Source organism: Sinocyclocheilus grahami, unplaced genomic scaffold, assembly GCF_001515645.1.
Source record: "Sinocyclocheilus grahami isolate Dianchi unplaced genomic scaffold, SAMN03320097.WGS_v1.1 scaffold61.1, whole genome shotgun sequence".
Classification (NCBI taxonomy): domain Eukaryota; kingdom Metazoa; phylum Chordata; class Actinopteri; order Cypriniformes; family Cyprinidae; genus Sinocyclocheilus; species Sinocyclocheilus grahami.
In genome coordinates, this window is record NW_015505240.1 from 3,906,263 (window position 1) to 3,924,033 (window position 17,771).

At 35.9% G+C, this 17,771-nt stretch overlaps 1 protein-coding gene across 1 annotated transcript in view; it reads right to left on the reverse strand.

Annotated features, from left to right (window-relative positions):
• The window catches only part of LOC107584659 (protein Shroom3-like), a 62,105-nt gene that overhangs the window by 21,886 nt on the left and 22,448 nt on the right, over window positions 1-17,771 (reverse strand). The window contains exon 3 of the mRNA XM_016271369.1: window positions 6,374-6,472. Coding sequence (XP_016126855.1) covers window positions 6,374-6,472 — 99 coding nt within the window. The remainder of the gene's footprint in view (window positions 1-6,373; window positions 6,473-17,771) is intronic.

Consider the following 17,771-nt stretch of genomic DNA (forward strand, 5'->3'; position numbering starts at 1 on the left):
TCAGCACTTTAGAGATCAGACCCGTGGCCAGACCGTTGACACTGGTCTCCGACGGTGCCTTGCAAAGAGCCCCGTCCGATCTTCCCAGGTCTGATTTCTGCTTCCTCCGCAGCTTTTTGCGGTAAAATGCCCCGAGCAGCTCCATGCCGTCTTTAGCCGTCTTCTGATAAACTGAGAATAAAATGCGAGGCGGCTGGAAGGGTTGGCGGGGTGCAGTTTGACGATGCAAAGATCATTAAAACACGCAATTAAATGTCATTAAAAAGTCACGATAAGAACTAGAATAAACATCCTGCCCTCGCCAGCACTGGACAAACATATTTCAAAAACGAAGATAGGGAGGAAAAAGCTTCCTTCCTGAGATTCAATATTAGAGTTGTAAAGAAGGAGTTGGATATAAAAAACTGGGATAAATAGTAAAATAATGCAACACACAGACAGCTGGGAGCAAATGTGAACACATGATAGCATGCGTTCATAACATCAAACAAAGACTGGCCTTTGTGTGCATCTTCCTCTCTTCCTTTCTTTTTCTCCCTCTTCGTCATCATGATCATCCACGTGATCCCAGACAAGTCAACAAGCCTATCCGTGCCCAGAGGGCATTATGGGAACAGGAAGGCCATAGTTTGGGTGTGTCACAGGGTTGCTTTCATGTGTCGCTGACAGCCGTCTCCGGGCCTGCAGGGAATATGGGCAGGTGTAATAGCACAGGTGTCTTCACCTGTCTGCAGAATAAGGCCACTGGACGTGAGCGACGGGGTGACATATTGCTCAGTTTACCCTCAGACAGACCTGAGGTTTCTTCCACAAATACATCACAGACTAATGACACCCGAGTACAATAACTGCCGATTTCCGTGGCATCCCATTGTTCCCAGGAGAGACGCTTCATGTCGCGCTCTCAGGGTAACCTGACTCTTAGGGACTCCAAAGGGTCTGACCCACAAAAAAACCCCAAAACCGTCTGTCTCTGGCCTTCTCGTCGCCTCCCCGGCTGGGCCAGACTGCAGAGGGTGTGTCCCGCTGCAGAAACCTTATCTGATCCCTGGGAACATGGCTCGTCAAATACACTAATCTGTTTGATCTGAGAGGAAGCTGAAATTGGAGAATTGGATTAGGCGGGAACGGTGGGGTTCGAGAGGAGAATGAGATGCTCGCTAAATACTGTCTGTCTGAAGAGGTGTCAGTTGGAAATAGATAGATATAGGTATAGGAGGAGGTCGCCGGTTACATCCCAATTTACATAATTCTATGCACTTAACGAACCTCAGTGGTGATGGGAAAGTATGTAATTTCTTTATGTAATAGGTATATATACTGCACAACTTCTTTTTTCTCTAAAGAAGTTTCCTATGCTTCCTAATACAGTAATATTGTGAAATATTACAATTTACATTTGTGACATTTTGTGTGTTAAAATATTTTTAAAAAGCTGAATTTTTTGTGTCACATGATCCTTCAGAAATCATTCAAATATGCTGACTGTTGTGCTGCATAATTTTTTTCCCAAATTCTACGATGAATAGAAAGTTCAAAACAAGTAAACAATATCTAAACATCCTTAAAACAAAGAAAATTACATAAGACAATAAGTTTTATTTTCAGAGAAATCAAACTAAATTTTGTGAGCTTCATGCTTTAATAAATAAATAAACTAAACAAAAAAAAAATAAGTTTACGTTGAATCACAAAAATGAATAAACTGCAAATAAATAAAAACTAAAACTGAACTAAAAGTAAATTATACCTAAATAGTAATATATAAAATAAATAACACTATTACAAATGACTAAAGCACATAACAAAATTACTAAGAATTAAACTGAAAATCTACAGTAAATAATACTAAAAAACACTGCTTTTAAAACGACTGTTAAATGACTACTAGAATTAGAATTACAAATTAAATTAGAATTAAAAATGAAATCCTATTCAGCGCCATGCAACATTGCATTTTCCAAAATGTCTTCTTTTGTGTTCCACATAAGAAAGCAAGCCCTACGGGTTTGGGGTGAATTAATCATGACAACATTTTAATTTCCTTTAACTTTATAGGTTTATAAAGGTTTATAGAGCAAGCAGTGAACATAAAGCAGGTCAAACCCAGTAGCATTCTAGTTAAAGCATTACCTGACCTGCAACCGATCATTCCCTTGCTATCCTCCCTTACCAAGCACTTAGCAGTTACCTTGCAGTCAGTCTCAGCACTTTAGAGATCAGACCCGTGGCCAGACCGTTGACACTGGTCTCCGACGGTGCCTTGCAAAGAGCCCCGTCCGATCTTCCCAGGTCTGATTTCTGCTTCCTCCGCAGCTTTTTGCGGTAAAATGCCCCGAGCAGCTCCATGCCGTCTTTAGCCGTCTTCTGATAAACTGAGAATAAAATGCGAGGCGGCTGGAAGGGTTGGCGGGGTGCAGTTTGACGATGCAAAGATCATTAAAACACGCAATTAAATGTCATTAAAAAGTCACGATAAGAACTAGAATAAACATCCTGCCCTCGCCAGCACTGGACAAACATATTTCAAAAACGAAGATAGGGAGGAAAAAGCTTCCTTCCTGAGATTCAATATTAGAGTTGTAAAGAAGGAGTTGGATATAAAAAACTGGGATAAATAGTAAAATAATGCAACACACAGACAGCTGGGAGCAAATGTGAACACATGATAGCATGCGTTCATAACATCAAACAAAGACTGGCCTTTGTGTGCATCTTCCTCTCTTCCTTTCTTTTTCTCCCTCTTCGTCATCATGATCATCCACGTGATCCCAGACAAGTCAACAAGCCTATCCGTGCCCAGAGGGCATTATGGGAACAGGAAGGCCATAGTTTGGGTGTGTCACAGGGTTGCTTTCATGTGTCGCTGACAGCCGTCTCCGGGCCTGCAGGGAATATGGGCAGGTGTAATAGCACAGGTGTCTTCACCTGTCTGCAGAATAAGGCCACTGGACGTGAGCGACGGGGTGACATATTGCTCAGTTTACCCTCAGACAGACCTGAGGTTTCTTCCACAAATACATCACAGACTAATGACACCCGAGTACAATAACTGCCGATTTCCGTGGCATCCCATTGTTCCCAGGAGAGACGCTTCATGTCGCGCTCTCAGGGTAACCTGACTCTTAGGGACTCCAAAGGGTCTGACCCACAAAAAAACCCCAAAACCGTCTGTCTCTGGCCTTCTCGTCGCCTCCCCGGCTGGGCCAGACTGCAGAGGGTGTGTCCCGCTGCAGAAACCTTATCTGATCCCTGGGAACATGGCTCGTCAAATACACTAATCTGTTTGATCTGAGAGGAAGCTGAAATTGGAGAATTGGATTAGGCGGGAACGGTGGGGTTCGAGAGGAGAATGAGATGCTCGCTAAATACTGTCTGTCTGAAGAGGTGTCAGTTGGAAATAGATAGATATAGGTATAGGAGGAGGTCGCCGGTTACATCCCAATTTACATAATTCTATGCACTTAACGAACCTCAGTGGTGATGGGAAAGTATGTAATTTCTTTATGTAATAGGTATATATACTGCACAACTTCTTTTTTCTCTAAAGAAGTTTCCTATGCTTCCTAATACAGTAATATTGTGAAATATTACAATTTACAATTACATTTTCTATGTTAAAATATTTTTAAAAAGCTGAATTTTTTGTGTCACATGATCCTTCAGAAATCATTCAAATATGCTGACTGTTGTGCTGCATAATTTTTTTCCCAAATTCTACGATGAATAGAAAGTTCAAAACAAGTAAACAATATCTAAACATCCTTAAAACAAAGAAAATTACATAAGACAATAAGTTTTATTTTCAGAGAAATCAAACTAAATTTTGTGAGCTTCATGCTTTAATAAATAAATAAACTAAACAAAAAAAAAACCTTAATTCAATGGCAAAATAAGTGCACGTGAATGGGTTAAATGCAGAGCAAAAATTCCGCATATGAATTTGCATTTGATTGAAAAAGAAAGAAAGAAAACAAACTTTGAGGACTTTGCCTCCTCGTTTCAGATCACCTCCGCACACCACTGAGATATACATATATTTATTTGGAAAACAAGACAAGCAAATAATTACGCAAATATTATATAAACCCCCTGGGCACCACTGTTTTCAACTTCTTATGATTGAAGTAAAATTGGGATGCAACCTTACATCTGGATGGGATCTCATGACCATTGCAGTCTAGTTGAAGCAACTGTCTTCAGCAGAGTTCTTTAAGCTGACATGGTTCATCGGACTGAGGCTATCCAGGGGGAGACGGGTTATGTTATTAATGCATGTCACTGTGGCATTATGGGAAATCCTACCTCTGAGTGTGCAAATAACATAGGAATGTTCACAATCAAGGAACACGGAGCAAAACACACATGACAGATGAACTGCGAGTGAACTAGATGTAATTAACGTCCTAAAAGAAGATTCTTCCAAGCAAGTGAAAGAGAAAGCTGGGAGAGAATTTAAGATGCCAGAGTTTCGAATCTTCATCCCCAGGCACTTTAGACTCACTTCCTGTAATCATTCCATGAATAGCTAAATGTATGTGTACAATAACACGTACACACATGGAAATAACTGCTCTAAAGTGATGGGTGGGCCTATAACACCGTTGTCTTGGTTCAGTCTCTATTCATTGTATTTTTACACACCAAACATCTCAAAATTGTCAAATCACTCAGTTTCTATGAAACTCTAATCAAAACTCCAATAGCTGCAGGAACTGACCATGTAAATGTAGAATTTGTTATTTCAGGTCTTGTGTAGCATTACGACATCCATGACCACATATTCGGAGCACAGACGTGAGTGGAGCATCCAAAACAAACCCTCAAAGTAGGGAATCTCACAAATCTGGCGGGTTTGAGGATGGCAACGAAACGTGGACAAAATCAAGTCACGTTCAGTATCTGTGTTTAGATGAGAAGGGTGAGAATACTGTGCATGCTATCTGTCAGTTTGTCTCACCGCGCCATCTGTCGGACCAATGCAAAATAAATGTCCTTTCTCATTTATGTATTTGAAATGACAGTATATTGTATGTAAAACTGTATATTATGATTAAATGTTCACATATACACTACTGTACAAAAGTTAAGGGGGGGTCGTTTGTTTTTGAAAGAAGTCTCTTCTGCTCACCAAGACTGCATTTATTTGATCAAAAATACAGTAAAATCAGTAATATTGTGAAATATTATTACAATTCAAAATAACTATTTTCTATTTGAATGTATTGTAAAATGTAATTTACACTTGTAATGCAAAGCTGAATTTTCAGCATCATTACTCCAGTCTTTAGAGTCACGTAATCCTTCAGAAATCATTCTAATGTGATGATTTGCTGCTAAAGAAATATTTCTTATTATTATCAATGTCAAAAAGAGTTGCTTAATATTTTCTGTGGAAACATTATTTTCAAGATTCTTTGATGTATAGAAAGTTTGAAAGAACAGCATTTACGTGAAATAGAAATCTTCTTTAACATTATAAATGGCTTTACCGTCACTTTTGATCAATTGAATGCATCCTTGTGCTATAAAAGTATTCATTTCTTTAAAAAAAAATCTTCCAGACCCTAAACTTTTGAACGAAAGTGTATTTAAAAAAATGTGAATGATGCTTATATGATAAACTACCTGATGCCAACTGGGTCCTGTTTTAATGTAAGTCCGTCTTTTAACCTGCCATCATGCCCAAATTGAACTGCTCGACCTTTCCATTAAAGCCTTATTCGGATAAAAGTGAGATTAAGGATCGGGCTGTTACACTATTTACAGCTTCTGTACACAGAACTCCAGTTTTATTTACACACAGAAAGAGAGGAAGAGAAACGGACAGAAACTAGAAAAAAGGAAAAAGTTCATTTTGTCATGCGAGACAACAGCATAATCTTGCAGTTCTCCAAAAATCTCCTTAAAAACCCCATAAACAACTCAATACTAGTGGATTTAGAGTAAACAGAGACGGGATGCACCGATAGTCACCCCTGACGTGACCGACTGGTAACCATAAACCCAAATCCCCTTCCTCTTCCTGTAAGAGACAGATTAATTTCCTGTTTCAAAAATAAAAGCCAGATTCTGTTTCCTCTGATGAATAACCTCATGTGTGCACATCAGGGATATTCTAGTTAACTAAAACTAAAACCATAAAAACAAAACTTTATCTGAACTTTAACTTAACTTTACCATAAACTTTAGCTGAAATAAAATGTATACTAAAATAACTAAAACTGAAATAAAAATTAATAAAAAATAAAAAAACTAACTAAAATTAAATAAAAAAAATAATTCAAACTATTAAAAAAACTATATTAGTATCTTAATAATACTTAAACAACACAAAGATCACCAGCGGGTTGAGCTCTTCACACATGCACACCTGTTTCTGATGCGTAGTTTCACTCCTCCGCTGCATCTGCCGTCTCTGGAAGGACTGAGAGGACGCGGGTCAGAACAGCAAGGACCTGGACAACACTCTCTACAAACACAAGCAAACATTTAAGCTAGACATGTACTCTTTATAAATCCCAGACAGTTAAAGCACTCATATCTTGGAAAACCGAACAGTTCTTTTTTTAAAAAATAACACAAGGTTGATGCATGATCAAATGTCTGTAACTAATCTAAACTTTCTGCTCTGTTCTCTCAGACCACTTAATAAAAACCGTAAGAACTTGTTCAGAGATTTTCATGGTTATGACCTCATCACAACCATGATCTCATTAAGTTAAAAACAACAAGTCAACAACAAGTGTGTCGAGACGCCTGCATCATATGTGAATGCCTTCTAAGAAATGCATGTGATGGACATGACTAAACTGGCCTAATCAAACAGGGCTTGACTAGCTGATTGCAAAAATATGTAATTTTGCACATCCCTAGTCTAGACGGTATGAGTGCATTGGTTACTCTGTAAATGACACATGTCTGTTTGTCTTTAGATCATGTATTTTTGCAGAATCAATGTTAGTCAGAGAGAGGACAAACTCTCCGTCTCTTTTTACACGTTCATGTGAGTCTATTACGTGGACTCTTGGGCTTGACTTCAGCATTTGTTCAAATGCTGTGTTGTTGTGGCCGTATTTGACAAAGGAGGCACCGTCCGGTCCATTCACCACATGCTCACATGGATGCACAAAGAGTATTTTTTATTAACCTAAAGGACAGGATACAATAAAGCCATGCAATTTTAAAAATATATATGTATGTATCTGTGTGTGTGTGTGTGTGTGTGTGTGTAATCTATGTATATAAATTATATATATATATAATATTTATATATAATACACTTTTCATATATGTCACCCTGGACCACAAAACCAGTCTTAAGTCGCTGGGGTATATTTGTAGCAACAGCCAAAAATACATTGTATGGGTCAAAATGATTGATTTTTCTTTTATGCCAAAATATCATTAGGATATTAAGTAAAGATGATGTTCCATGAAGATATTTTGTTAATTACCGTAAATATATCAAAACCTAATTTTTGATTAGTAATATGCATTGCTAAGAACTTCATTTGAACAATTTTAAAGGTGATTTTCTCAATATTTTGATTTTTTTGCACCCTCAGATTCCAGATTTTCAAATAGTTGTATCTCGACCAAATATTGTCCTATCCTGACAAACCATACATCAATGGAAAGCTCTCATATTTTATTCATTTATGAAATTTATTCAGCTTTCAGATGATGTATAAATCTCAATTTTGAAAAATTGACACTTAAGACTGGTTTTGTGGTCCAGTGTCACATATAAAGCTTTATATATATAGTTTATAATTATATGCATATAATATGCTGATTTGAAAATCAAGAATCACTTACTAAAAATGTTGAAACCATTTTAATGTGCTGCTAACTATTCTTGTGAAAACTGACATTTTTAGGAATCTCTGATGAATAGAAAGTAAAAAACAGCATTTATATGAAATTAATATCTTTTATAACATTATAATGGTCTTTTCTGTCACTTTTGGTTTAATACATCCTTGCTGAATAAAAGTATCAATTAAAAAAAAAAAATCATCCTTTATTTCATAAACTGAATGCTTATTTCTTATAGAAGAAAACAAATTAATATCTTTTATAACATTATAATGGTCTTTTCTGTCACTTTTGGTTTAATACATCCTTGCTGAATAAAAGTATCAATTAAAAAAAAAAACTCATCCTTTATTTCATAAACTGAATGCTTATTTCTTATAGAAGAAAAAATAAATTACAAAGAGTTTCTGGTGACAAGTGCTTTGAGAGCATATGCTTGTGTGTGTATCTACTGCACAAACTGCGACTACAAGAGCTTAGACAGTAAAACAGCAGCCAGCTGTCCTCCAACCGCACTGAGAAACGTTTGCAATGTTGACACAGCATTCCTAGAGTTAGGAAAGGTGACATTACACTCTTTATAAAGGGTTTTCACACACCGCTAATAAAAGACAGCACAAAGACATTTACACAAACTTTTACTTAAAGGGACGGTGCAACCAAAAATTTAAAATCTGTTTTCTCACCTTTAAAATTTATAAACCTGTATGCATTTCTTTATTCTGTGGAACTAAAAAGAAGATATTTTGAAGAATGTTGGTAACTAAACAATTTCGGTTCCCATTGACTTCCATTGTATGGACAAAAATACAATGGAAGTCAATGGAAACTGAAATTGTTTGATTATCAACATTCTTCAAAATATATTCTTTTGTGTACCACAGAATAAAGAAATGCATACAGGTTTGGAACAACATGAGGCTGAGTAAATGACCATTTTCATTTTTGGGTGGACTATCCCTTTAAAGGAGATAACACTGTGAGGAATAAAAAGCACTTGGACATTTTGCTAAATAACTCTTTTTATAGATCATAAGCATGGGAAATATCTTTTTTAAGGACTATCCCTTTAAAAGTGAAAAGCATGCTGCATACCGCTCTTTCAAATGTTCTTTCTCTTTTAAAGCTTGATTTATCACTCTTTCTTCAGAAGGGTGTGATTGGCCCGACTGCTGTAGGTATGTATCCACTCTATGCTGCTTCAGAGGAGACCTTCTTCTAATTATACCTCTATTAATCACTTTAAGTGGCCTGTGAAATGTAGGGACGTTTATTGGAATTTTGTGTACCACAGAATAAAGAAATGCATACAGGTTTGGAACAACATGAGGCTGAGTAAATGACCATTTTCATTTTTGGGTGGACTATCCCTTTAAAGGAGATAACACTGTGAGGAATAAAAAGCACTTGGACATTTTGCTAAATAACTCTTTTTATAGATCATAAGCGTGGGAAATATCTTTTTTAAGGACTATCCCTTTAAAAGTGAAAAGCATGCTGCATACCGCTCTTTCAAATGTTCTTTCTCTTTTAAAGCTTGATTTATCACTCTTTCTTCAGAAGGGTGTGATTGGCCCGACTGCTGTAGGTATGTATCCACTCTATGCTGCTTCAGAGGAGACCTTCTTCTAATTATACCTCTATTAATCACTTTAAGTGGCCTGTGAAATGTAGGGACGTTTATTGGAGCAGGGAGTCTTGATGTACCATCTCCGATCAGCACATTAACAATCCATGATTTTAAAGCCAGCGTGTGCATCTCTGAACTCTTCTGCTCAAATGCCCCCAGCATTCCTCGCATACCTGCCCCCGGAGGACCTCGGTGGTCACCATAGATACGTGAGCAGCATGCAACTTCCTGTAAACCTCAAACCCCCAATGCTGCTTACAGATACACTAACCTTCAAAAGTTTGGGGTCAGTAAGATTTTTTAGAAAAGAAATGAATACTATTATTCAGCAAGGATGCATTAAATTGATCAAAAGTGACATTTATAATGTTACGAAAGATTTCTATTTCAAATAAATGCTGTTATTTTAAACATTCTACTCATCAAATAATCCTGTAAAAAACATTTTCCACAAGAATATTAAGCAGCACAACTGTTATCAACATTGATAATAATAAGAAATGTTTCTTGAGCAGCATATCAGTATATTAAAATGATTTCTGAAGGATCATGTGACACTGAAGACTGGAGTAATGATGCTGAAAATTCAGCTTTGCATCACATAAATAAATTACATTTTACAATATATTCACATAGAAAATAGTTATTTCAAATTTAAATAATATTTCAAAATATTACTGTTTTTACTGTATTTTAGAATAAATAAATGCAGCCTTGGTGAGCAGAAGAGACTTTCAAAAACATAAAAAAATAATCTTATTAACTCAACCTAACACCCATAAAACATTTGTTTGCCAATGCATGTAATACAAAAATATTAAACGTCTAAGCGTTAAAAATACAGATAAATGAATACTTTGACGGAGGGACCAGAGAAAAAAGGTACAAAAGTTGTCACTGAGGCGGTACCTTTTCCAAAAGGTACTAAAATGCACAATTTAGGTATTAATATGCACTCTTTAGGGGTAAATAAGTAAATAAGACTTTTGGTCTTCCAAAAGAGGACACGACTAGAAATCAGTGGTTAAATTGTATTTACAACACTGTTCCAGAACACTTCAACCCAAATATCCAGATGTGTGCAGCACATTTTACGGAGGACTGTTTCCTGATCCTGGGAGAGTAGACTACAATGCCGGTGTCTGTTTCTATAAAGTGGGACAATTCCAACTTTGTAAGGACAGTCTGGCGCTTCTGACTCAGCTTTGAAGTACATTTTCATATTTAAAGAATTTGCCACTGACGATTCAAATAAGCGCTACTCTATACTCAAAAAGCAGTGTAGAGTAGCACTTGATGTTTGTTGTTTCTCCGAGCAACAAATGCAGACATGGTTTTATGTTTAGGCGGCGCGATGCAACGCAACACGTAAAAAGACAAGTCATTATAATCCGTAATTATGTCCCCATTGGATGCAACGAATGCCTCGTTTATAATGGGTTTTCATGTTTTTGAATCATCGCTCCGGCCGGACAGGGCATCATCACAGTATGGTAAGGGGCGTAACATTTCCGTCACACGCTTGAGGTATTTGGCCAATCACAACGCACTGGATAGCTGGCCAATCAGAGCTTTGTAAAAATCGACACGTTTCAGGAAGGCGGGGCATAGAGGAGAAACAATAATGTACAGTATGTGGAAAATAATGTGTTTTTGAACCTTAAACCACATAAACACATTTCATTACACCAAATACACAAAATAATGTTCTTTTAGCAACATCATATGACCCCTTTAATAAGCCTCCTGTTGACCTTAATAAGGCTGGTATTTATATGTGCAACTAGGAATCTGATATTAGTGCTGATCACGTTTTATTTGTTCTCGTATAAAACAATACAGCCTCTTCCAAAACAATACAAAGGTGAAAAGTCAACATATCTTTTTAGCTGATAAAAACAATTAATATAATCTGAATTATTATGCAAAACCGTGTCTAGCATTATATTAAGGAAGAAAGCCACCCAGAATAACCTAGCAAATGCATAATGATGTGCTAAAAAATACAATAAACTTGTTTTGTGGTGGCGAATATTAAACCGCATGAACTCGCTTACATTGGGTCTCACTCACTAATAATTGTGTTAAAAGTGTTGATACTTTACAATGGATTTATGATCATATTTTTAATCATTCTTCTAATGTTGATGAATCTAGATTATTCTAAATGGTATGACAGCAATTCCACCCATATAGCTATTCATCACTCTCTACAAATATCTCTAAAGCTGCACATGAGAGCATGCATAGCAAAATCCATAAATTAAATGCAATTAATATGCAGAAACAATCTCTGAGTTACTGTAGGGTCAACTATTTATAAAATTTTTCCGAAATTTAATAATCTGGATTCATTGACCATTTATAATAATAATAATAATAATAATAAGAAGAAGAATAATTATAGAAATTAAGTTTTTATAAATATAATTATATTTTATCTATAATTATATTTATCATTTATATAAACAGCGGAATTACTGTAAAATTACTTAGTTATTTACTTCCTAGAAATGGAATAATACGGAATCATTACCAATTAATAATACTAATATTAAATAAAATCCTATAGTAATTTACAGGGTCACTTGGTTAATTGGTTCAGTTTTTAATTTTTTTAAGCTATTTTAGAATTTAAAATAATCTGGATTAATCAACAATTTCTGATAATAATAATACAAAAATGGTGTGTATATATATATATTCTACAATAATTTTATCCTAAAGTTAAGTGTAAATCCATCTATTTTAATGCATGAAAATGTTCATACAAAGTTTTAACTCGTGGTTAGTGAATGAGACCCATTTTCATTAGAAAATCTCTTGTTTGCATCTTCTGGGGTGCTGGAGGACAGCGTTTCAGTTCATCTCATCTGCATGCCTGCCCTCGGTCACTAAACACAACCCCCGAATGAAAGGATAAACCAGGAACCTGATATCACAGGAGAACAGGAAGAGACAAAACACTCTGGCAGAGGAAGGGAACAAAGGGATACAGATGAAAAATAAGAGATGATAAAAACAACAGCAAAAATTCTGTTTTAAATGGAGTATTCACTTTGGAGATTAAGCGTTCTTTATACTTTGAAGCCACATAAGAACTTCAACAAAACTTGCTAATAAATTAAGTGACAACCAAACACGCTGACCTTTAGTGACGCCTCCTAAAAACAAACACGGTAACCTGACTTCACTACATTCTGGATGAAGAGCTCTTCCTGTATCTGGCTCTTTATCCTGCTCGATCTTTCTGTGTGTTTACAGCGACTCCAGCTCGTGTGATGCCAAAAAGGCTTAAAACAACACAATCATAAACACAGTTCTCATTCGTGTTGTTGTTTATTATGAGTGTTTAGCAATCTCTCCTGTTTATATCATAGACAATAAATCTAATGAATTTTAGATGTAGATGCAGGTGCAAAACACATCCACAACACCGACTCGTGTCGAATCTAACTTCAGCGTACACACTTCTCCAAACACAGTCATAGGTTAAATAAGTTCATTAGACAAGATAATAGACAATATCTAGCTTCCCAAACTACAAGCTACTCATCATTTACAGTAGTTCAAACGATCAAGCTACACTTAAAAAAAAAGAAAAAAAAAAAGGTTGGCGACACTTCTAGCTATGAACAAAAAAGTAGAAAAAGACACTGAATCTACTTAAAAGGACGCTAATATTTGTATTATGACATTGTCATAGTTTTGTCTGTGCTCTTTTCTTGTTTTGGACTTTTTACATATATAATGTTACATATTTAATAAGAAGTATTAAAAAAATTATTGCGTGTTTTTGAAAAAGTGAATGATTACTGACAGCATTAAACATGTATTTACTTTGACACAGATATTTAACTACATTTAACTGAATAATGAAACTATTGCCAGCTGTAGAGCTGCTGAAATCGAATTTGCTTCATTATTGATTAATTTTACAACTATTATTTTCCTATTTATTAATGTGAAGCTGCTTTGAAACGATTGCGTGTTTTTGAAAAAGTGAATGATTACTGACAGCATTAAGGTTATGTATTTATGTAGCGCTTTATATAATACAGATTGTTTCAAAGCAGCTTCACATTAATAAATAGGAAAATAATAGTTGTAAAATTAATCAATAATGAAGCAAATTCGATTTCAGCAGCTCTACAGCTGGCAATAGTTTCATTATTCAGTTAAATGTAGTTAAATATCTGTGTCAAAGTAAATACATGTTTAAAACTGAGCAGAAAACACAGCAGCGAAAAGCAGCATTTGATATTCATATCAGTGAATCATATTTTGTAGTCTATTCAAAACAAACTCAACACAGACAAGCCTTTCATTTGCATATGGAAATTAGGAGTTCATATGCAATTCTATGCAAAACAAAACAATAAGTAACCAATCTCAGACCCATCACACTGTGATCTTATTCATATACGCAGTATTGGTGGTCTACACCTGCTAGCTGCACTCTAGTCCAGCAAATTGTTGGGTAGTTGACATGCAGCATGCAAACATCAAGATTTTAGGTTAAATGTATATTTTAAATGCTGTAACTGGTCATCAGTTCTTTTTATCCTTTGAATCGCCTTTGCGATTCACTTAAATAGTCATAAGGTGACTAATGAATCTGCAACTGCACAAATATTCCATGTAATCTCACAATTAATAAGGTCATTAAACTGCATGCACAGTATTAGAAACATGTTTTTAAATAGTTTAAACTGAGTCACTGCTGTGACTTGCCAAGTACTCATTTATATAACCATAAATAAATCTAGTGCACTTTATTCCAAACAAAGGACATTGTTCACTAAACAGGAGTAAGATTACAAACACAGAAAGGTACATGACAACCACTTTTAAATGCAAGCATGTGAAAGGAATCATTGCACCTGTGCTGATGGAGTGTCAATGTGCCTGTTCTTCTGAATGCAGCTACAAGAAATAAATCCCAACTTCACTAATTTGGTTTCAAAAGAGAAACATACTGCAGACCAACTCCAAACTGACAGGGAAAGAACAACATCTCTCTCCCTCTCGCTCGCTCTCAAACACTGGTGACACATCAGAGGCAAATTACTGCTGTCCCCTCAGCCAATCAGAAGAGCCGCAGGGCTGAAAGAAAGCCACAGCGATGATGTCACCGAGCAGGTTCCTCTCGTCCTGCCTTCAGGCTAACTCTCTCTCTGTCTCGCTCTGTTTTTCTCTCCTCTTGTTCTGCCACTTTTCCTCATTCAAACTCATGCTAATGGACATTTAAATATTTTTCCCTGCTGTGACTAGTTTCACAACAGAGTTCATGTCCCCGTTTTCACTCTCTATCACAGGTTTAGTGTGTAAGTGTATGATATGTTTATCTTGTGTAGAAATAAAGTGTGTATATTAGGCCTAATATTACCTAATTTTATGATGCAGAGTTCAAAAATATCAATAAAACACAAGTGCAAGCACGTAATGCACATACCGATTTTTTTCAGATGCAGAATTGCGAGATATAAAATTTCAATTCTGAGAAAAAAAAGTCAAAATTGTGAGATATAAACTTCCGATTCTGAGAAAAAGATCAGAATTGTGAGAACAGTGAGATGTGAATTCAGAATTCTAACTTTTCCTTGCAATTCCGGGTTTACATCTCACAAATTGAAATTTCTCAATTCTGACTAAAGTTTCTGCTAAAGAATAAAAAATTAAAAATGTAATTGCGACTTTATATCTCACAATTCAGACTTTTCATCTCTTCTCAGAATTGCTAGTTAACATCTCGCAGTTCTGAGTTTATATCTCACAATTCTTTTTTTCTCAGAATTGGGAGGGAAACAATTCTGAATTGTAAGATATAAACTCAGAATTGTGAAGGAAAAGTCAGAATTGTGAGAAGTCGCATTGCCTTTCTATTCATTTTTTTTTAAATTCCGTGGTGGAAACTGGCTTCCTATGTATCAGCTTTAATGCCCTAATAATCAAACTAACAAGAGCAGTCAAATATTAAAAAGTTTAGGTTTTTATGAAAATAAAAAAAGAAGTATTTAAAATATATGTATTTAACTTACAATCTGCAAAGAGTGAAGAAAGTGGAAATCAGGATTAGGCATAAAATAATTAGTCTTCAGAATCATTCATTCATGTGAAAATTTTAAGAATTGAACAAATAGTTATATTGTAATCTGACATCAGGAATTGTGTCTTTGCGTCAGTTTTTTTTTTTTTTTTGCTGATTAAGGGAAGCAAAAATGCTACGAAATGCATCATATTTCATGAGAAAGTGTGACGTGCTCGAGCAAAACAGCCTCTATTTTTAGAATCAGCAGCCTAAAATGAGTATAAAGAGAAGTATTGGATTTCATTCAGCAGGGTGGTGTTATATAAGGCTCTTGGATTTCTCTAACAGGTGGGAATAAGGGAAACCCGTCCTATTCCACACCTGTTTTGAATCCTACGCCCTGCATCTGTGTGTGAGCCGCCCGTCACCATAGAAACATACAAACTTTGACCACCACAAAGCATTCGGTCCAGACGACAGGGGAGGAATCGACTACAAATTGTGTTTGTATGTGGGTGGAGGAGGGTGTTCACCTCACAGAGGGGAATAAGACGTAATGGACAGCATCTGGGGTAAAATTACAGACTGAGATGTTTGCATCGGATGCTGCAGTAATGTGACTGACAGTGTGTCCCAACTACACTTTCCAGTCTCATGTATTTGTTTTCTCTCCTTGAAAGCAAAATGCTGAGTGAAGCAACAGAATAACAGCTAATAAGAACATATTTGATGTTAATATACATTATAATAAAATAATTTTTTAAAACATAATTTTTGTATTGTTTTCCAGCAAACATATCTAATCATCTTTGCTGAATTTACAGTTTTTAGGATGTATCTTGAATTTTCTTAACCTTTTCATTTTTTTAAAATAAACATTTATTTAAAATAAAAAACTGAGCATTTAATAATTTTTAAATTCTTAAATAAAGAAAAAAAAAACTATTTGCCACAATGCTAGGAAAATTATTACAAAATCAATGTATTCATTGAAAAAGTATTTTTTTATCTTTTATTTTTATTAATCCTTATTAATAAGGATATTTAGACATTTTTAGTGGCAAACCAGACAAAATGAAAACGTTTTTATGCAGTGTAGCTTAAAAAGAAAGAATATACATATCATTAATTAAATAAATTAATAAATCATTAAATAAATTAATTAATTAATAAGTGTATGAATAAATGAATGAATAAATAAATGGCATGTATGAATGAATTAATGAATACATAAATAACTAAATTTAATAAGCTCATAAACAATGATTTAATAATTAAACAATATAAATGAATAAAAGGAAAGAATACATAAATCATTAAATAGATGAATAAACTAATGAATAAATTAATCAATAGGTTAATCCATAAATGAATAAATAAATTTAAAATTATGTGTGCATGAATGAATGAATACATACATAAAAATTTACAAATAAATAAATGAATTCATAAACTGAATGCATAAATAAATTAATGAATGGAATAATAAACTAATAAAATAGTCTCGGTAACGTATGGTAACCCTCGTTCCCTGGGAACGGAGACGTCACGTCGGATGACCGACGAAATTGGGACCTCGCTTAGAGAGCCCAATCTACTTGTAAACTAAACGAGCCAATGCACATTGGCATGCGATTATTGCATCCAGCTGCCGCTGATTACAGCGCGAGTATAAGTAGGCAGCAGATGCAGCGCATATTCAGGTTTTCGCTAAGTAGCCGAGCCGGTGACCTGGCCGCTCAGCGGTGGTACAGTAGCTGTGGGGACGGGACGTGACGTCTCCGTTCCCTCCTTCAGGGAACGAGGGTTACCATACGTAACTGAGACGCCGCTCCCTTTCAGTCGGTCACTCTCGACGTCACATCGGATGACCGACGAAATTGGGATCCTACCAAAAGGCCACAGCTACTGCCCCTTCCAGTGTCCTGTGGACGGTACGGAAGCTCCAACCTTCCCGAAGGAGGTTTCGGAAGCAATACACATATGAACATTCCTTAGGTGCATATGGAAGAATGGAGGTGATTGTAACCCTTTTGGAATGGCAGAAGTCTGCCGGGGAAACACGGGCTCAAGGCTATACCGTGGACTTTACACATTTGGGATCCACTTAGGCCTTACATATGGAACCCAGCCTTCTACCGGTTTTCGAGGATTCAACGAGTGAAGGCCTGGAGCCGGACGCTCCGCCACGTCTGGCTGCCGAAGGGAAGGAGGAGCTCAACAGGGTCTACTATATGGACTCTCTGGAGTGGTTTTTGCAAGCCGACCCGAAGCCGGGGCCTCTCAGTG